Raw genomic sequence first — 16,823 nt, forward strand, 5'->3', positions numbered from 1 at the left:
AACAAATGGTTCAAACCCATTAATTAAGATTCGAGTGCCAACCCTAACGAGCGAACATTCGAACCTTGAATGTTTGGGGACAGCCTTAGTGTGTGTGTGTGTGTGTGTGTGTGTGTGTGTGTGTGCACGTGCGTGCGTGTGTCTCACTAGAGGTAGGTAGTCCGGAGCCTCCGCGTCGGCCTGTTTGTCCGTCTCTGCAGACAGACAGTGGGACTTCAGAGGAACCTGTTTTCCTGACGAGATGGAGGACCTCAGTCTGCCCAGAGGGAACCTGGAGGAACAGAGACACACCTGGATGGATGTGTGATTTTTACAGTGCTCGGTACTGTAGTTACATTATGAAACTGATTTGTGGTTATGGTCATATGTCGCACAGAGTAGACTGGTTGTTAGAGGGTTCCAACAACTTGGGAGGCCCAAAAAGGGTGGTAAAGTATTGTGGTGTCTCTGCTATAATTGGCAGCCGTCATATATGGCGGAGACGTTGTTACTTATAACCATAGAGTACTGAGTGACATGTCACACGCCTGGCGTACCTTGAAAGCACATGCCATGATTTTGTCCAAGTAACTCCAATGCACCTATAATTATGTACTTGTATGCATCTCCCTTATGTGGACATAAATAATGGTTAAAGTGTGTGTGTGTGTGTGTGTATGTGTGTGTGTGTGTGTGTGTGTGTGTGTGTGTGTGTGTGTGTGTGTGTGTGTGTGTGTGTGTGTGTGCGTGCATGTGCATGTGCATGCGCATGCGTGCATGCGTGTGTGTAAACCTGGAGGTGAAGAAGCTCTCCATGGACTTGCTCTCCACGGAGCGCTGGGAGCGTGTGGAGGGACCAGTGGACATGGCAGAGGGGCTGGTGGCAGGGTAGACGACACCCCCTGAATCTGGCAGGGGGGGGGGACGTACACATACAGTAGGTTATAACCTATTATAATACTACTACACAACCCCATGAATCTGACAGGGGGACGGTCGTACACATACAGTACAGTAGGATATAACCTATTACCAGTAATACGCCCCGAGGGCTTGAGGTCAGATTAACATATGGAATGTCAGAACAGGAAGGACGGGTGGGGAGGGATCAACATAATGGAATGTCAGATCAGCTCAGCTCCATATATGGAGATCTAAGAGTTTGAGGTCAGATGTAGAGTAGCCGGCTCCATATGCAGATCTAGGTGATGATCCAGTCTTCTCCATGTATGGCTATCCAGGGTTATGAGGTCAGTGTCGTGATCTTCATATAACGAAATGGCCATATATTGGTGGCGTGACGTGTCACGAGGTGTGACCATATATGGAGACATGTCACGAGGCATGACCATATATGGAGGCATGGGTGACGGACGGATGGGCGGGAGATGCAGGTTTTCATAGTAAATGATACTACACCAATCATATTGCTGCTGTTGTTTTTTCTGAGCAATTTGGAGGAAAGAGCAGCACTTACTGGAATCCCAAGACGTGAGGCTACAGGGCGAGGCCGGAGTGTCATCCCTGTCTGAGAAAGAGGGGAAAAGGCAACAATAACAGCACAATAATGACGCACGATCTGTGTTGTTATGTGGACGTTACTTTGAAACGGTACTGTTACATGTTAAGTAATTAAAAAAGGAATGAATGAATGAATGAATGAATGCCATTTATTCGTGGCGTCATGGGACTATACCAGTGGTTCCCAAAGTGGGGTCCTTGAGAGAGTTCCAGGGGGTCCCCAGCTAAATGATAATTAGGAACCAAATGGACCCTTATGGGTCTGTAACTCAAAGAGTGAGAATGAGAGTGGGGTGCATTTGTACACTCTCAGAGTTCAATTAACTTTGATTTTACAATATAAATTGGGGTCCCAGAGATAGAAATGCCATTAAATGGGGGTCCGTAGCCTAATTCAGGTAAACCTGGGGGTCCTTGAAATGAAAATCGGTGAAAATCGCTGCCAGAGCCGTAAAAATCTTCTCTTATGGCATTTATTTTCAAATGGGGGTCCGCAGGCTAATGAGTGTCAATTTGGGGGTCCTTGACATGAAAACATTTGGGAACCACTGGATTATACGACACCATCTCAAATATACTTACAATATTCAAAAATATGTGTTTTACACTGGTTACTGGTATTGCTGATCACATACAAGATAACGACAGAACTAAACAATCAAAACAAAAACTATACTAAATACATATCTTTCAAATAAACAGCATATCGGTTACAACAGAGGTTTTCAACCGCCATTTGATGAGATTTAGCCTCGCAGACCCAAAACGAATGCATATTTAGTCATCGTTGGACAAGATTGTGTCCACAATTTCACAAAGAACCCCCTCAAGGACCACTGGTGGTCCCTGGACCACTGGTTGAAAACCACTGGGTTACAATATAACTTTAATAAAGTACATGTGTCATGTTACTTTTCGTGTTATGGCGCTATAGCGTCTGTACCTGTGGAGTTCCAGAGGTCCTCTGTCTCCTCGCTGTCCTTACTGGAGCGACGGCGACCCAGACCAACAGAGTAGGCCCTCTGTCTCCTGCTGCCTGACTGAGAGCTCCTCCTGTTCCCCAAACGCACCCCTACACACACGCACGCACGGATTACTATACTTGTGAGGACATCAATATATATATTTTTAAAGATATATTTTTGGCTTTTTCTGCCTTTATTGATATAGGTTGAAAGTAGACTGACAGGAAAATGGGGAGAGAGATGAGGGGGATCGGGAGTCGAACCCGCGGCACGCCGTCAGGCTGGCTCAGCAGCCATGACATCAATAGTTTAGCAGTTTTTACGCACACACGCGCGCACACACACACACACACACACACACACACACACACGCACAGTCGCACACACACCTGTAGCTTTGATTTCGCCGCTGCCGTCGGGCAGGTCTCTGCTGGGGTTGCTGCTGCCCCCGGTGGCCTTGAAGGCAGTGTACATGCAGATGATGTTACAACTCTTACTGGTCTGGATGGCCTTCATGCGAAACCGCTTAGCCGGCCCTGGGGGGAGAAAAGAAGCATTATGCAAATATGTCCGGTATAAACAAACGACTCAGAACACAATAGGTTCCTACCTAAACTACTGCGCTGAAACTGACACAAGGGCAGTTATAGCAGCCCCGCGCAGACAATAATGCAGCTGGTAATTAATTGATTTCATCAATTTGGGCTTGTTTACTATGTTTTTGAATAGGGCTTAAGTGGTCAATTAGATTCTGAAAATATTGGAGACGTTGCAGATTCGACATCCTGCGACGCTCACCGTGTTCGATGTCGTTCTCCTTCTCCGCCATCTTCTCAAAGTCTCTGATAACGGAGCGAGCGGTGAGCTGGTGAATGATCTCCTCCCAGGACTCGCCTCCTCCTCCGCCTCCTTCATCTCCTTCTTCTCCTTCGTCTATGAATATGTTATATTCATATTCATTTTTCAGAAGACAAAAGACACAGACATTAAGGATTTTCTTTTAAAAAGAAAAAAATTAAGAAAAATAAAACACAAAGACGGAAAAAAGAAAAGAAAAAACAGGGCATTGTCATTACAATGAGTTGCACTGCTAGCTAGAATAGATAATAAAGTGGGTGTTGAAAGTGGATGCCATAGTAGAGATAAGAAGCGATCCAGCAGAACTAAGATAAGTCCTTTCATGCTTGGTTGTGTGCAGGTGTCATGCTCTGAAAATAGCCGATCTACAAGCTTGCAGTGTGACGTGTTGTGAGATTGTAGATCTGCTAGTATAGAGGGTATGCGCATGACATCATCATCACACTCGGAAATTGCTTTTTTCAAGCAGAAAAGTTTTGCCACTCGATTTGCAACTCAGTTTATGTTTATGTTTGTTAGTTTTATAATTATATCAGTCAAACGGCCACGTTTTACAATTCTATCAATCGAACGGCCGCGTTTTACAATTCGTGTAATACGTGTATAATATGCAAATATTACGCAAAACCGTGAATGATACGTAATAATAAATATGAATACTTAATAGTGGAGGGCCAAAAGCCCCAAAAGTTGACTATACCCCTCCCCGAGGTATAACAAAACGGGACATAGTTTTTTCATATCTTTAGGATGTCCCCTTCATGAAATGGATTGTCCCGAGATTTACTTTTACTGCAAAAGGTTTGAAATTGATCCATGAAGTTAGGCAATAGGCAATAAAAAAAGCCTATCTGAAAGAGATAGTTCCAAGAAAATTCTCTGTCATTTTTTACCTGCCGTTTGTTTTTACATCATACTTTCACAAATTGTCTACAGGTAGTGTGCCTACATCCCAGAACAATCAGAATGCCAATATTTTGTTCTATTGTGAATCAGCAGCCTTTTATATAAGGCCTTAAATAGGCGGAAATAGCTAAAAGTTAACTTTACTGAGCAACATTCACTTGGAATTTTGGTCCTACTATTTATCAACAAAATGTGACTTTGTTTTTTCATATCTTTAAGATGTCCTCTTCATGAAATGGATGGTCAGACGTTTTACGTTTACTGCAAAAGTCATTAAATCCATAGATTAAGTGATCCCCACTGCAAAAAACACCTACCCTGAAAGTGGGTCAATTCCAATGACACAGGCCAAGTTATTGTGAAACATACTAGTTGGATATTTCTGAATTGAAATGGCACAAGGGACCCCCACAAAAAGACCACCCCAAAATGGTGCCCTTTTATGGGGTTTGGGCACCTTCCCCCTCAGTGCTCTCTGCCCCTAAAGCAACCAGGATGCCAATATTTGGTTCTGCCACCCTTAGATCTATATGGAGCTGACCTGTTCTGACATTCTATATGTTGATCTGACCTCATCAGTACATAATTCATTCCATATGTTGATCTTACCCCCCCATGCCAAAGCGCCAGCGCCCACCCAGCAGTCACCCAGGTGGATGTGTGCAAACTGTGCATGCCACCTCGCCCTTTATGACGCGGTCGCTTCTCACCCTCAGGCGTGGAAATAGCTATAGCCTCATGTAATACTGCTCCTACTCTTCTATCAGGGGTACCTCAAAAGTCATGAAATGTATCCAAGAGATTTGCAAATACAAATGCAGAAAAGTCAAGTTAATACTTTGGATTTACATATTTGCACATATTGTCTACAGGTAGGACCCCAAGATATGTAAAAATAGGCTCCAAGGCCCCTTTTACAGTTTTCTTTTCAAGACTTCTAAATGTTCTAATCCTGATCTATTACTGTAAAATGCCTATACAAACTTAATAACAGGAAATATATTTTGATGCCATGTTTTTAGTTTACCCACTTCATGTAGAATCTAAGGATGTTTCTCAGGTAGACCTATGCCTCAAAACAGCTGGAATGACAAAATATTGTTCTATAACTCTTCTATGGTAGTACTCATCAATCAGCAGCTTATTCTCAATGTCATCTTGAGCATTGTATAGGGAACTGACGGACTGGGGCCAAATTGGTTTCCATAAACTGCTGATTGATGATTATTCATTAAGAATGGCACAAAGCTGTGAATTATACTGCATTAAACCATACTGCATTTAGGCTATATGGACCTATAGCTATAGAATACAAAATCAATAATGTATCATTCTGATGCTTTGAGGTGTAGAGATATTAGGCCTACCTGAGAATAATAGATTCTATCACTGAGGATACGTCCCAGGTGCATCCATGCGATGTATTTTTTGTTATAGTTTTCTATTTACAGTGACTCAGCCATAGGAATAGACTATGTGACAACCAGGTATAGTCTGGTGACCACCGGAGATACGGGTGACAGCTGGAATGTAGACGGCACCCGGGTAAGCAGTATGGGTTAGCGCCCCAGCCTGTGTCCTCCGTGAGGAGGAAGCCCAACAACCCTCTGTGAGGCCTTTAGGAGGGCCATGCAAGCAGCAAGCGGAGCCGCAGCACCATTTCCCTGCGGAACCATTGCCCACCACTACTGAATGAACTGTCTGGTGCTGGGACTCTGGTGCAACGCACAGGTCCTGGGCCTGGTGAGAGCAGGAGTGGACCTGGTGAGACGTAGGAGGGGCCCGGACAGGAGACAACCCACAGAGCCTAGTCCTTCCATGCACCAGCCCAGCCCTGGCAGAGTAGTTCTGGAGTAGTTCCAACGGATTGAGGGTAGCTACTGGGACGTAAGTCGGGACTTGATCACCCCGGCTGGGTCGCCTGAGTGAGGGGTCAGGGGTATGATGTTGGAAGACCCGAAACCCCGTTGACCTCAGGATACATCACTGAGGATACGTCCCAGGTGCATCAATGCGATGTATTTTTAGTTATATGAATACGAAGTGGCTGGGTAAAAAGTAAAAACATATTGTCTCCACCAGGCCGAAAGGCATGGCAGAGACTATGTTTTGCACCCTGTCTGTCCGTCCGCTAAGATTGACTTCCAGCCCACAATAACCTGTAATTGGTCTGGTGGAGACCTGTACTCTGAGTGCAACGCCTATGATTCTAACCCAGAGAGCCTATGAATCCCTGCTGATTCACAATTCAAGCCTATTTTAACATAATGTTCTGGTTGCTTTGGGGTGTAGGGTAGACACTACTGTCTACAGACACCTGTAGACACTGGGGACACTGTATGCACTTTTTTTTGGTGCAGAAAGTTAATTGAAGAATTGCATGACTTTTGCAGTCAAATTAAATAGATTGATGGTTGATACTGTATAGTTGGATGCTTTTGGCTATTTCTGCCTCTAATAAGGCCTTATATTAAAGCCCACTGATTCACTATAGAACCAAATATTGGCATTTAGGTTGCTTTAGGATGTACCTGACTAGACCATTTGTGAAAGCATGACATAAAAACAACCATGCAGCAGGTAGAAAATGACAGAGGACTTTCTTGGATCTCCCTCTTTCAGGATAGGCGTTTTTTCATTATGTGGTGAGTCACTTCATGGATTAATTTCATGACTTTTGCAGTAAAAGTAAAACTTGGGACAATCCATTTAATGAAGGGGACATCCCAAAGATATGAAAAAACTATGTCCCATTTAGTTCTACCCCTGATAAAGAGTAGGACAAGTGAATAGTGCTCAGAAAAGCTATTTCCGCCTATTTAATACCTTATATAAAAGGCTGCTGATTCACAATAGAACCAAATATTGGCATTCTGATTGTTCTGGGATGTAGGCACACTACCTGTAGATCATCTGTGCAAGTATGATGTAAAAACAATCAGCAGGTAGAAAATGACAGAGGATTAACTTGGAACTCCCTCTTTTAGGATAGGCGTTTTTTGCCTATGTGGTGAGTAACTTCATGGATTAATTTCATGACTTTTGCAGTAAAAGTAAAATCACTGACCATCCATTTCATGAAGAGGTCAAAATTATGAAAAACACTGTCAGGCTTTGTACTACCCCTTATAGAAGATATCACCAGGATATCTGCTGAATCAACATAGAAACAAATATTTGCATTCTGATTGCTGTAGGTTGTAGGGACACTACCTGTAGACAATCTGTGCAAGTATGATGTAAAAACAACAGGTAGAAAATGGCAAAGGATTTTCTTGGAACTTTATCTTTCAGAGTAGGTGTTTTTTGCCTATGTGGTGAGTAACTTCATGGATCAATTTCATGACCGTTGCAGTAAAAGTAAATCTCGGGACAATTCATTTCATGAAGGGGACATCCTAAAGATATGAAAAAACTATGTCCCGTTTTGTTATACCTCGGGGAGGGGTACCTCGAAAACTAAGCCTCTTTTTGAGGGTTTGGCCCTCCACTATAATAATACACGACGAATACGCGAATGCGTATAATACACATATAATACGCGAATAATACGCAAAAAGGTACTTTTTGGCCAAAAAGGGATTTGTTTTCCACCGGGGAAAAAAATACTTTGTTACTCCACTGCGCCCTCTACCGATATTGCCAAGAGAAAACCTTCATAGAGAATATTTTTCCTCCAGTGAAAAAAAAATCTCATACGTGTGGTGGGGTGCTCAGAGTGCTTCCACTAAGGAAAGTAGGCTTTCTAATGACACAACCCGCCTTTGTATTGGTGAGTAGCTAAAACGTTCTTTTTATTTACGCAAAAGACGAGAGGCTGGTCTGCATTCATGCGAGCCCCGGAAGTCATCGGTAACATAGCTCTAAAGGCAAGGGCATTAGAGCTATGGACCAGAGCTAGCACATACCCTCTATTTTCGGCACACAGCAGGGCCATGGCCACGGCCCCCCCCGTGATGCCATCAAGGCCTGCCAAAATAATGTCGACTAAATCAGCTATTTCAATTTAGTGTAATCTTATGGTAATTTAGTCAACTAAAACTAAATGAAACCCCATTTCAGATGACTGAAATATTATGACTAAAACCAAAGGGAATTGTACTAGAAAAAAAGACTAAAACCACATCAAAATGTGCTGTCAAAGTCTCATATTTTTTTAATTACCGCCTCCTCCTCCTCCTCCTCCTCCTCCCCCCTGCCCCTCGGGGGTCCAGAGGTGTCCCAGGTCCACGGTGACGTCCCAGGACAGCGTCCGGCCCCCCAGCAGGCCGTGGATGAGGGCGCGGCAGTGGCCCGGCGGAGGGTCCGCGGGCGCGGCGGGCGCGAACAGGTACTGGGGGTCCGTGAAACTGTCCCAGTCCAGAGGGGAGGCGGGGAACAGCAGCCCGTCTGAGGAGGAGGGTTTACAGACACACACGCGCGCACACACACACACACACACACACACACACACACACACACACACACACACACACACGCGCGCGCGCACACACACACACACACGCGACACCAGTGCGGGTGTCGGGTGGATCAATAAGTCAACAAAGCAATCTCTGGTTTTGCCCCATCCTACATCTCCCACCTACTCGAGCCATATTATGTCCAAGTTTAAGCACAACTTGAGGTCCTCAGACAAAGCTCTCCTATAAATCCCATTTTCCCACTGATCAGGCCTTTGCTTTCAGAGCCCTGACGCAGAGCTTTTGGAGCGGCGATAGCCCCTCCTATATTCAGCTATAGTGTAGACTTTTGTCCTAACGCAAACATTAAATGTCATCGACACCGAATGGAGAATTTACGTTATGTGTCTGATCAAATCGGCTAAGGCGATTTCATAATTGTTATTTACTATAGTCCTACTAGACCCCAGGAAATTACATCTGGCCACAGTAGTTTTTTTTCTGTGTGTCTGCACCAACACCAGGAACCACGGGGGCTGCCATACTGTGTGTCTGCACCAACACCAGGAACCACGGGGGCTGCCATACTGTGTATCTGCACCAACACCAGGAACCAAGGGGGACGCCATACTGTGTGTCTGCACCAACACCAGGAACCAAGGGGGACGCCATACTGTGTGTCTGCACCAACACCAGGAACCAAGGGGGACGCCATACTGTGTGTCTGCACCAACACCAGGAACCAAGGGGGCTGCCATACTGTGTGTCTGCACCAACACCAGGAACCAAGGGGGACGCCATACTGTGTGTCTGCACCAACACCAGGAACCAAGGGGGACGCCATACTGTGTGTCTGCACCAACACCAGGAACCAAGGGGGACGCCATACTGTGTGTCTGCACCAACACCAGGAACCAAGGGGGACGCCATACTGTGTGTCTGCACCAACACCAGGAACCAAGGGGGCTGCCATATACTGTGTGTCTGCACCAACACCAGGAACCAAGGGGGACGCCATACTGTGTGTCTGCACCAACACCAGGAACCAAGGGGGACGCCATACTGTGTGTCTGCACCAACACCAGGAACCAAGGGGGACGCCATACTGTGTGTCTGCACCAACACCAGGAACCAAGGGGGACACCATACTGTGTGTCTGCACCAACACCAGGAACCAAGGGGGCTGCCATACTGTGTGTCGTAGGCTCAATCGTCAGTTTGTCACCTCCCCCTTAACATTCAATAGATCCCATGATCTTTTGTGGCCACATGTAATATCCTGGGGTCTAGGAGGACTATAGAGGGTATGCGCAATGCTTAAAGTGAATGGCACATCGAGTAGCAAATCGAGTGGCAAAGCAACATGCAAAGTGAGTTTAACATTGTTTAACGTTGTTTAATGCAATCAAATAGGAATTTTCTGTTTGGATATATGGGCTGTCAAGGCCAGAAAGTAGTTTTTTGACACTCAGTAGGCATTCCTGCATAACTTCCGGGTTTGATGATGTTGTCACGCGCATACCCTCTATAGTAAATAATAATAAAGAAATCGCCGTAAAATGTTGTAAAACAAATACATGTTTAGCCACTTGTTCAAATGCCCCCGCCCCCCTGTAAAACAAAATAGCTAAAATTGTTCAAACGAAAGAAAGCAGCAAATTAAAAAAAACACACCGTGTGAACTGAGTGGTGCAATTCCCCCCCCCCCCCCCCTCTCTCTCTCTCATTAGCAGGCACAGCACTACCCCTCTCTCTGTTTCTGGCGCCCCCTACTGGTATTAATAAGTCACATACTCATGCTCATGACTACACACAGGTACACGGGCATTGCTGGTTGTAGGAGTGGTTGCACCACTCAAAAATTACACTCATCTTTTACTTTCTCTAACAACAACTTAGAGCCTTGGTTTAAAAGGTAGACCACACCAATCCAACTCAATGAGTTGGTGTGGTTTATCTTAAAAAACATTTTGTCCCAACGTTACCCTTTGGTGTGGTTTGGGCTTTAGTCTTACACAAGCCACTGAGGCCGGTGCTGAGATGGGTATGTGTTAGAATATGACAACACCCAACTCATGTAAAAAGAAAGAATAAACCATGCCAGAAGGCCCGCCCAGTAGAGGTGGGGAAGCCTCGCCCCGTAGGGGCCATATGGCTGAAGCCCTTGAAGGGTGATTTCTCCATTCTGCAACCAATCATCAAAAAGTCCAGCGAAACGCTCACATTTTGAAGAAACGCAGGCTAAATGTAGGACTGTTAAAAATAGTCAAAACTCAAACATTAAAGAAGCATGCCATAAAAATAGGTAGGTGCATGAGATTATTAGACATAGATCAGGGGTTCTTAAACATTTCCATGTCAAGTAACTCCAATTGGATATGTATTTAGCCGCGGACCCCCGCATCTGAAAATAGTTTGTGCCAGGGACCGCCAGACAAGATTCGTGTGGTTAAAATGTCTCAAAAATATGATGGATGAATGGATGGATGGATTCAGTACAACTTACTGGAGTCGGTGAGACTACGGCGGGACAACTCTCCTCTTAGGATGGGCTGCGTCTCTCCGTCACTCTCCTCCAGCCTCCCCCCCAGGGTCTGGTCAAAAGAGACCCTCTCTAGCGCCCTCCGCAGGCGATGCATGTCCAGCTCGCCCTGAGGGGAGGAGAAGCTCCGTGCCGCCATGGTGGAGCGAGCCAGCGTCCTCTGCCTCCTGCGAGACTCCTCGCCACCGCACAGGCGGCCATTCTGCAGCATGGGCAAAAACGCTGTGTTTAAGACAAAGGCTGTTCACACTAGTCTCGCGTATAAGCCAGACTATATAGCTGTTCCACACTTTTACAGACGTGACATTGCAAAGTTTCAAAGAGCCTGCCATTGGCACTTCCAGAGGCACAACATTTCTTTCAGATGAGGTTTCGCGGCCAAATGCAGAGTATTACTAAAATATTCAAAATGCTAAGACTAAGGCTAAATCAGAATTTGTTGTCAAAATTAACACTGGATCAAGGTCATGTAATTTCTTGTCATTTGATACTAAAATTTAAAAATATACATGTTTTATTAACTATAAATGTATTGCACATTCGAACCAAACATTTATTTGACAAAAGACTAAGACTAGACTAAGACAAAAATATTTAGATTTAGATCTATCCAGGGAAGTAGCTGAGCACAGGTGCTCATTTTCAGCAACGCCCTGCACATAGAAACACACAGACAGCCACACACACACGCCACACTCCTATACTGTTGGCCACTAAGCAGCTCCAGGGGGAGCAGTTGGGGGTTCAGTGCCTTGCTCAAGAGCACTTCAGCGGTGTTGGGTGAGTGATGACAATCACTTCCCCTACCCAGATTTTTCCTGCCCGTCCGGGGAATCAAACCGGTAACCTTTCGGCAACAAGGGCGCTCCTCTAACCCTTAGGCCACCACTGCCCCAAAACTATAAATGTATTGCACATTCGAACCAAGCATTTATTTGACCAAAGACTAAGACTAGACTAAGACAAAAATATTTTGATATTTAGTCAACTAAGACTAGACTAAACAATGTCAGATGACAGAAATAGGGCTAAAACTAATGGTCTGTTAATCAGAATCATGTTGCGTGTCCTTGACACGAAAGAGTTTGAATGGTCTTTTAACTTTTTATAAAACTTCTGACCTTCTTAGCGCTGTCGTCGGTGCTTTCGGCGGAGGCGTTGTGCTGCCAGGAGGCGTCTGCCCAGCGGGACAGGGAGGACCTGTGCTGCGTAGCAGGAGGGACCACCACCCTCTCCAGGCCCTGAGGCAGGGAGCCCGTGTCCCGCAGAGGGAGCCCGGGGCAGGTTGTGGCGTGGAGGGGCTCCGAGTGGAAGGGCCTGGTCCTGCTGCCGCCGCCCGCGGCCAGGCCTGCAGTACAGTCACCATCAACCACATTTTACTTGACGATAAGTCATATAACCACAAATTATTGTGATTATCGTGTTAAGACCCGAGGCCGATTCTACAAATGCCTTCTAAATCAGTAGTTCGTACACTTTCAATATTCTTTCAAAAATGTTCAAAAATAGCAGATGTACAAGTTCCCAAGCTGTGAGCTTGTACATCTGCTATTCTTGAATAGCAAACTGAAATCTAAAAACAAAAAGCTTGGATTAAGTCCTGTAAAGTAAAAAAAAATCCACACAACGGCCCTGCATATACAACATCTTTTGAAATCGCACATAATGCAGGGGGGCAGCTCGTTATTGAAAACGAGCGCCTCCAAACTTCAACACTTAGAAGAACGATCACCTGCACGGAATCTATAGAAAGTCTAGTGTTGCAAATTGCGGCTATATTGCCTACCTGTGGCCTCGGAGGTGGAGGAGCCCTGGGAGTGGGTGTGGGAGTGGGAGTGGGAGTGGGAGTGGAGGAGACTGCGCTCACTGCTGACGGAGCAGCGGGTCAGAACGTACTGCTCCTGGATGTAGGAGCTCCGCTGGATCCTCTTCCTCACGTCACTGGACCAGTCCAGATCCACACCTGGCACCACAGCATGCAGTGGTGGGAAAGAGTACTCGCACCGTTTACTTAGCAGTGTTAGCAGTGTTCATATTGACAGCACATTTTGATTTTGTTTTAGTCATAGTGACACTGTTATCAAGTAGTAGGGGCCTTAATTTACAAAACAAAACACGCAAAAAGCTCAAATATGGAGATAAGAGATTTAGGTGAGGAGGTTTTCTCTTTTATTACTTTGTGAAATTACCGTTAAAAATCATTGAAATTTTGCTTTTAATACACGAATGGAAATGTTTTGAAATATTACAAACAAAACGTTGGAAACAAAAAATGGCGGGACCCATAGAAATTGGTCCGATTTGCACGATTTTCACGCGTTTGGGTTCCAGGGGGCAAATAGCATCCAATTTCTCTTTTGGGTCACAGGGAAGCACTGACCTGGGCTGCCGGTGGTGGTGTCGGTGTCATCTTTGGCGCAGGAGAACTCAGAGGAGATCTCCCTGGAGATCTCCCTCAAGGCCTCCTCCAGATCCGCCTCCCCTCCTCCTCCTCCTCCTAGGGATGGAGCTCATTAATTTTTATTGATAACGAGCACCTTATTGATCAGGCTGGGTTCTTATCGAGCCCACTATCGAGCATTTTCTATTATGTTGTGGAAAGACGACAAAAAATGTATTCTGAACAGAACCGGTATCTTTTACTATAGGGCCTTCAAATACACTACTTACAGATGGAAGGCAATTGACATTTTTACTTTTGGAAAATAATATTGAAGAAAATGTCATTTTGTTTACTTGGACGGTGCTGTTTGGCAGGTATCAATACACTTTTAGACCGACATGTTTGTGCCAGCATGGGTGATTAGATTTATTTCTTGATCGCCTCTTGTCTTGATTGTTTAACCCATTCTGGGCGGGAACCCCTTTTGGTGTTGCATTATGCAATGCTTTAGCTATTGAAAAATAGCAGATCTACAAGCTCATTGCCGCGCTATGAGCTTGTAGGTCTGCTATTTTTGAAGAATCGTGAAAAGTGACATGAAAGTGTTTGAGAACGACCAATATAGAAAAACATAGCTTTTTCAAGAAAACAGTCAGGATTTAGAAGGCATTTGCAGAATCGTTTCCTGGTCAAAATGGGTTAAACATGTCATGGGCCGCTATATGCTCCATAACAGGCTTGATAAGATCAAAGCTTATCAATACCATGTACTCAATAAGCTTGTTATCGGGTTTTTCCGGGTATCGGGTATCGAGCTCCATCCCTACCTCCTCCTCCGCCTCCTCCCTCCCCCTCGGCAGCAGCAGGAGGCGTAGTGGTGGAGGCCAGGAGGAGGTCCGGGGCGGGAGGAGGGGGAGGCGACAGCTCGTCGTCATTGGACAGGCCGAACACGGAGCCCGCCGAGTCGCGGTGTGTGGCCCTGTAGCCCCGCCCACCAGCCTGGAGAAAAGCAGTTATTGTCGTTTATTATTTCATTATTTAAGATGTATAAAGAAATCGGTTTAAAAATTGTTGGCTATTTTAGATTTTTGTTTTAGCATAAAATAAATTAATATATGGCCTGTTTTGACAATAGGACATTATTAATTTTGACCACGCATGCACGCCTAATGCGAATAGGTAGATAGAGCATTGTTATATACCTCAGTGTGTATGCCTTTAAAAATAGACATATCGTACAGAGTGCAGTAGCCAATCAGGCGATTCCCTGGATAGAGTGGAGGAATCTCATTGGGCGAGAGGAGAGCCTCCATGTTGTCGGGCAGGTACCAGTCGATGCGCACGTCGGTCAACACGGGCTCAAAGGCTTTCTTCAGGGACTTGATTAACTGAAATGAAGAGTGACCATCGTTATATTCACTTTGTTATACAGTATATGCCATGTCAGTGGTTCCAAAACGTTTTTATGTCAAGGACCCCCAAATTGACATTCATTAGCCCGCGGACCCCTCATTTGAAAATATATGCCAAGCACCCCCCATAAGAGAAGATTTTCACAGCTCTAGCAGTGATTCTCAACCATTTTCATTTCAAGGACCCACCGGAATTACCTGAATTAGGCTACGGTCCCCCATTTCTATCTCTGGGACCCTAATATATATATAATTATTGTAAAATCAATGTTAAAATAACTCTGATAGTGCAGGCGTTCTCAACCCGTGGGTTTATGATATATTTTCTCTATTATTAAGGTTATTTTTGCAGTCGGTTCGTATTGGCGGTGGGGAGGGGGGGTGGTGGGGCGGGGGTCGCGAGACATGGCCAAAGCAATTCCGGGGGTCCCTAGCCAAAAACGTTGAGAATCTCTGTGATAGTTACCAAATGGACCCGTCTCTCTGAGTTACAGACCCAGAAGGTTCCATTTGGTTCCTAACTATCATTTAGCTGGGGCCCCCCTAGAACTCCCTCAATGACCCCTAGGGGCCCCCGGACCCCACTTTGGGAACCACTGCCATATGTTACTAAATAAAAAGCGTAGGAAAAAAAATTATGGAATCCCACACACTGTCTTCACTTAATTGCGCTACGTCTCAGGCCTTCATATAACGTATAAATAATTAGCTAATACTATATATATATATACGCCTATATATCACAACCAGGAAAGCATCTGTGTGCTTTTAGTCCCTTTGACTATTATTTGATATTATTTTTATTCAAAAATAGCAGATATTCAAGCTCATAGCGCTTGTAGATCTGCTATTTTTAAGATTCTTGAAAATGCGCGCGAATCTTTGAATAATATATATTTTAAAGAGAAAACTCAAATCTTTGTTTCTGGGGCTCGCTGGTACAAAATATTTTGAGATAGGGGTCCGCGGCCAAATTCATATAATTTTGGGGGTCCTCGACATGAAAAGGTTAGAGAACCACTTATTATACAGTATGTAAGCAACTTTGGTTTTCAGAAAACTGTCTAAACGTATAGGCCAGGGGTCATCACCAAGCTGGTTTGTGGCGCATGCTAAGCAACTAGTCGACTAGTAAATCCACTAGTCGACCTTGTTGGTACTAGTTGACTAGTTGATAAGAAAGAAAAAAAAAGATTATAGTTATAGTCACCAATGTACAGTTTTTAAATGTACAAATATTTATTTATTTTTACATAATAGGTAGTTAAATGGGTGCAGTACGTAGTTCAGATAAGTCATTGGTCCGACAAATGACAACCCACCTCATCTCCTAACCTAACCATAACCGCAAGCACAGGAGCAGAAGCTATAGTCCGACATGCGGATGAATGTCGGACTAATGCCCTAACTAGTCGCCAGTAGGTAGTAGGTAGTGGCATCTTCAACGTTGGGCAGCCTTACTGGGGTCTTGGTCTAACCTTGGGCTGGAGTCTCTCCTCGTCATCCAGGAACTCTGTGGTCCCTCCTGTCAGCTTGGCCACGCCCTGCAGGAGCCTCCGGCACGCTCTGGGACCCAGGCCCACCCCAAAACATCTGGAGGAAGGGTATGGAATATTCAGGTTTACATACACCAAAACATCTGGAGAGGTATGGAACATTCAGGTTTATATACTACGGAGCCCCGAAGTGGCCATTGAGAAGAAAGAAATCACACCCGTGTGAACTGAGTGGTGCAACTCCCCTCTCTCTCCCCTCCCCCCCCCCCCCCCCTCCTCTCTCTCTCTCTCTCTGTTTCTGGCACAACAGCGCCCCTACTGGTACTCATAGTCATACTGGTGCTCATTAACGTCACATAGG

General features: G+C 45.1%; 1 protein-coding gene across 1 annotated transcript in view; it reads right to left on the bottom strand.

The window, feature by feature from the left end:
* vwa5b2 (von Willebrand factor A domain containing 5B2) overlaps window positions 1–16,823 on the bottom strand; it is a 44,003-nt gene that overhangs the window by 2,222 nt on the left and 24,958 nt on the right. Inside the window, exons 11-24 of the mRNA XM_083782711.1 lie at window positions 16,445–16,559; window positions 14,757–14,942; window positions 14,394–14,553; window positions 13,552–13,668; window positions 12,958–13,134; window positions 12,293–12,519; window positions 11,136–11,373; window positions 8,394–8,618; window positions 3,264–3,386; window positions 2,855–3,001; window positions 2,444–2,572; window positions 1,457–1,507; window positions 773–887; window positions 148–271 (exon numbers count right to left, since the gene is read on the bottom strand). Coding sequence (XP_083638837.1) covers window positions 148–271; window positions 773–887; window positions 1,457–1,507; window positions 2,444–2,572; window positions 2,855–3,001; window positions 3,264–3,386; window positions 8,394–8,618; window positions 11,136–11,373; window positions 12,293–12,519; window positions 12,958–13,134; window positions 13,552–13,668; window positions 14,394–14,553; window positions 14,757–14,942; window positions 16,445–16,559 — 2,134 coding nt within the window. The remainder of the gene's footprint in view (window positions 1–147; window positions 272–772; window positions 888–1,456; window positions 1,508–2,443; window positions 2,573–2,854; window positions 3,002–3,263; window positions 3,387–8,393; window positions 8,619–11,135; window positions 11,374–12,292; window positions 12,520–12,957; window positions 13,135–13,551; window positions 13,669–14,393; window positions 14,554–14,756; window positions 14,943–16,444; window positions 16,560–16,823) is intronic.

This window comes from Protomyctophum parallelum (assembly GCF_964188405.1).
Source record: "Protomyctophum parallelum genome assembly, chromosome: 14".
NCBI classification, from domain to species: Eukaryota; Metazoa; Chordata; class Actinopteri; order Myctophiformes; family Myctophidae; genus Protomyctophum; species Protomyctophum parallelum.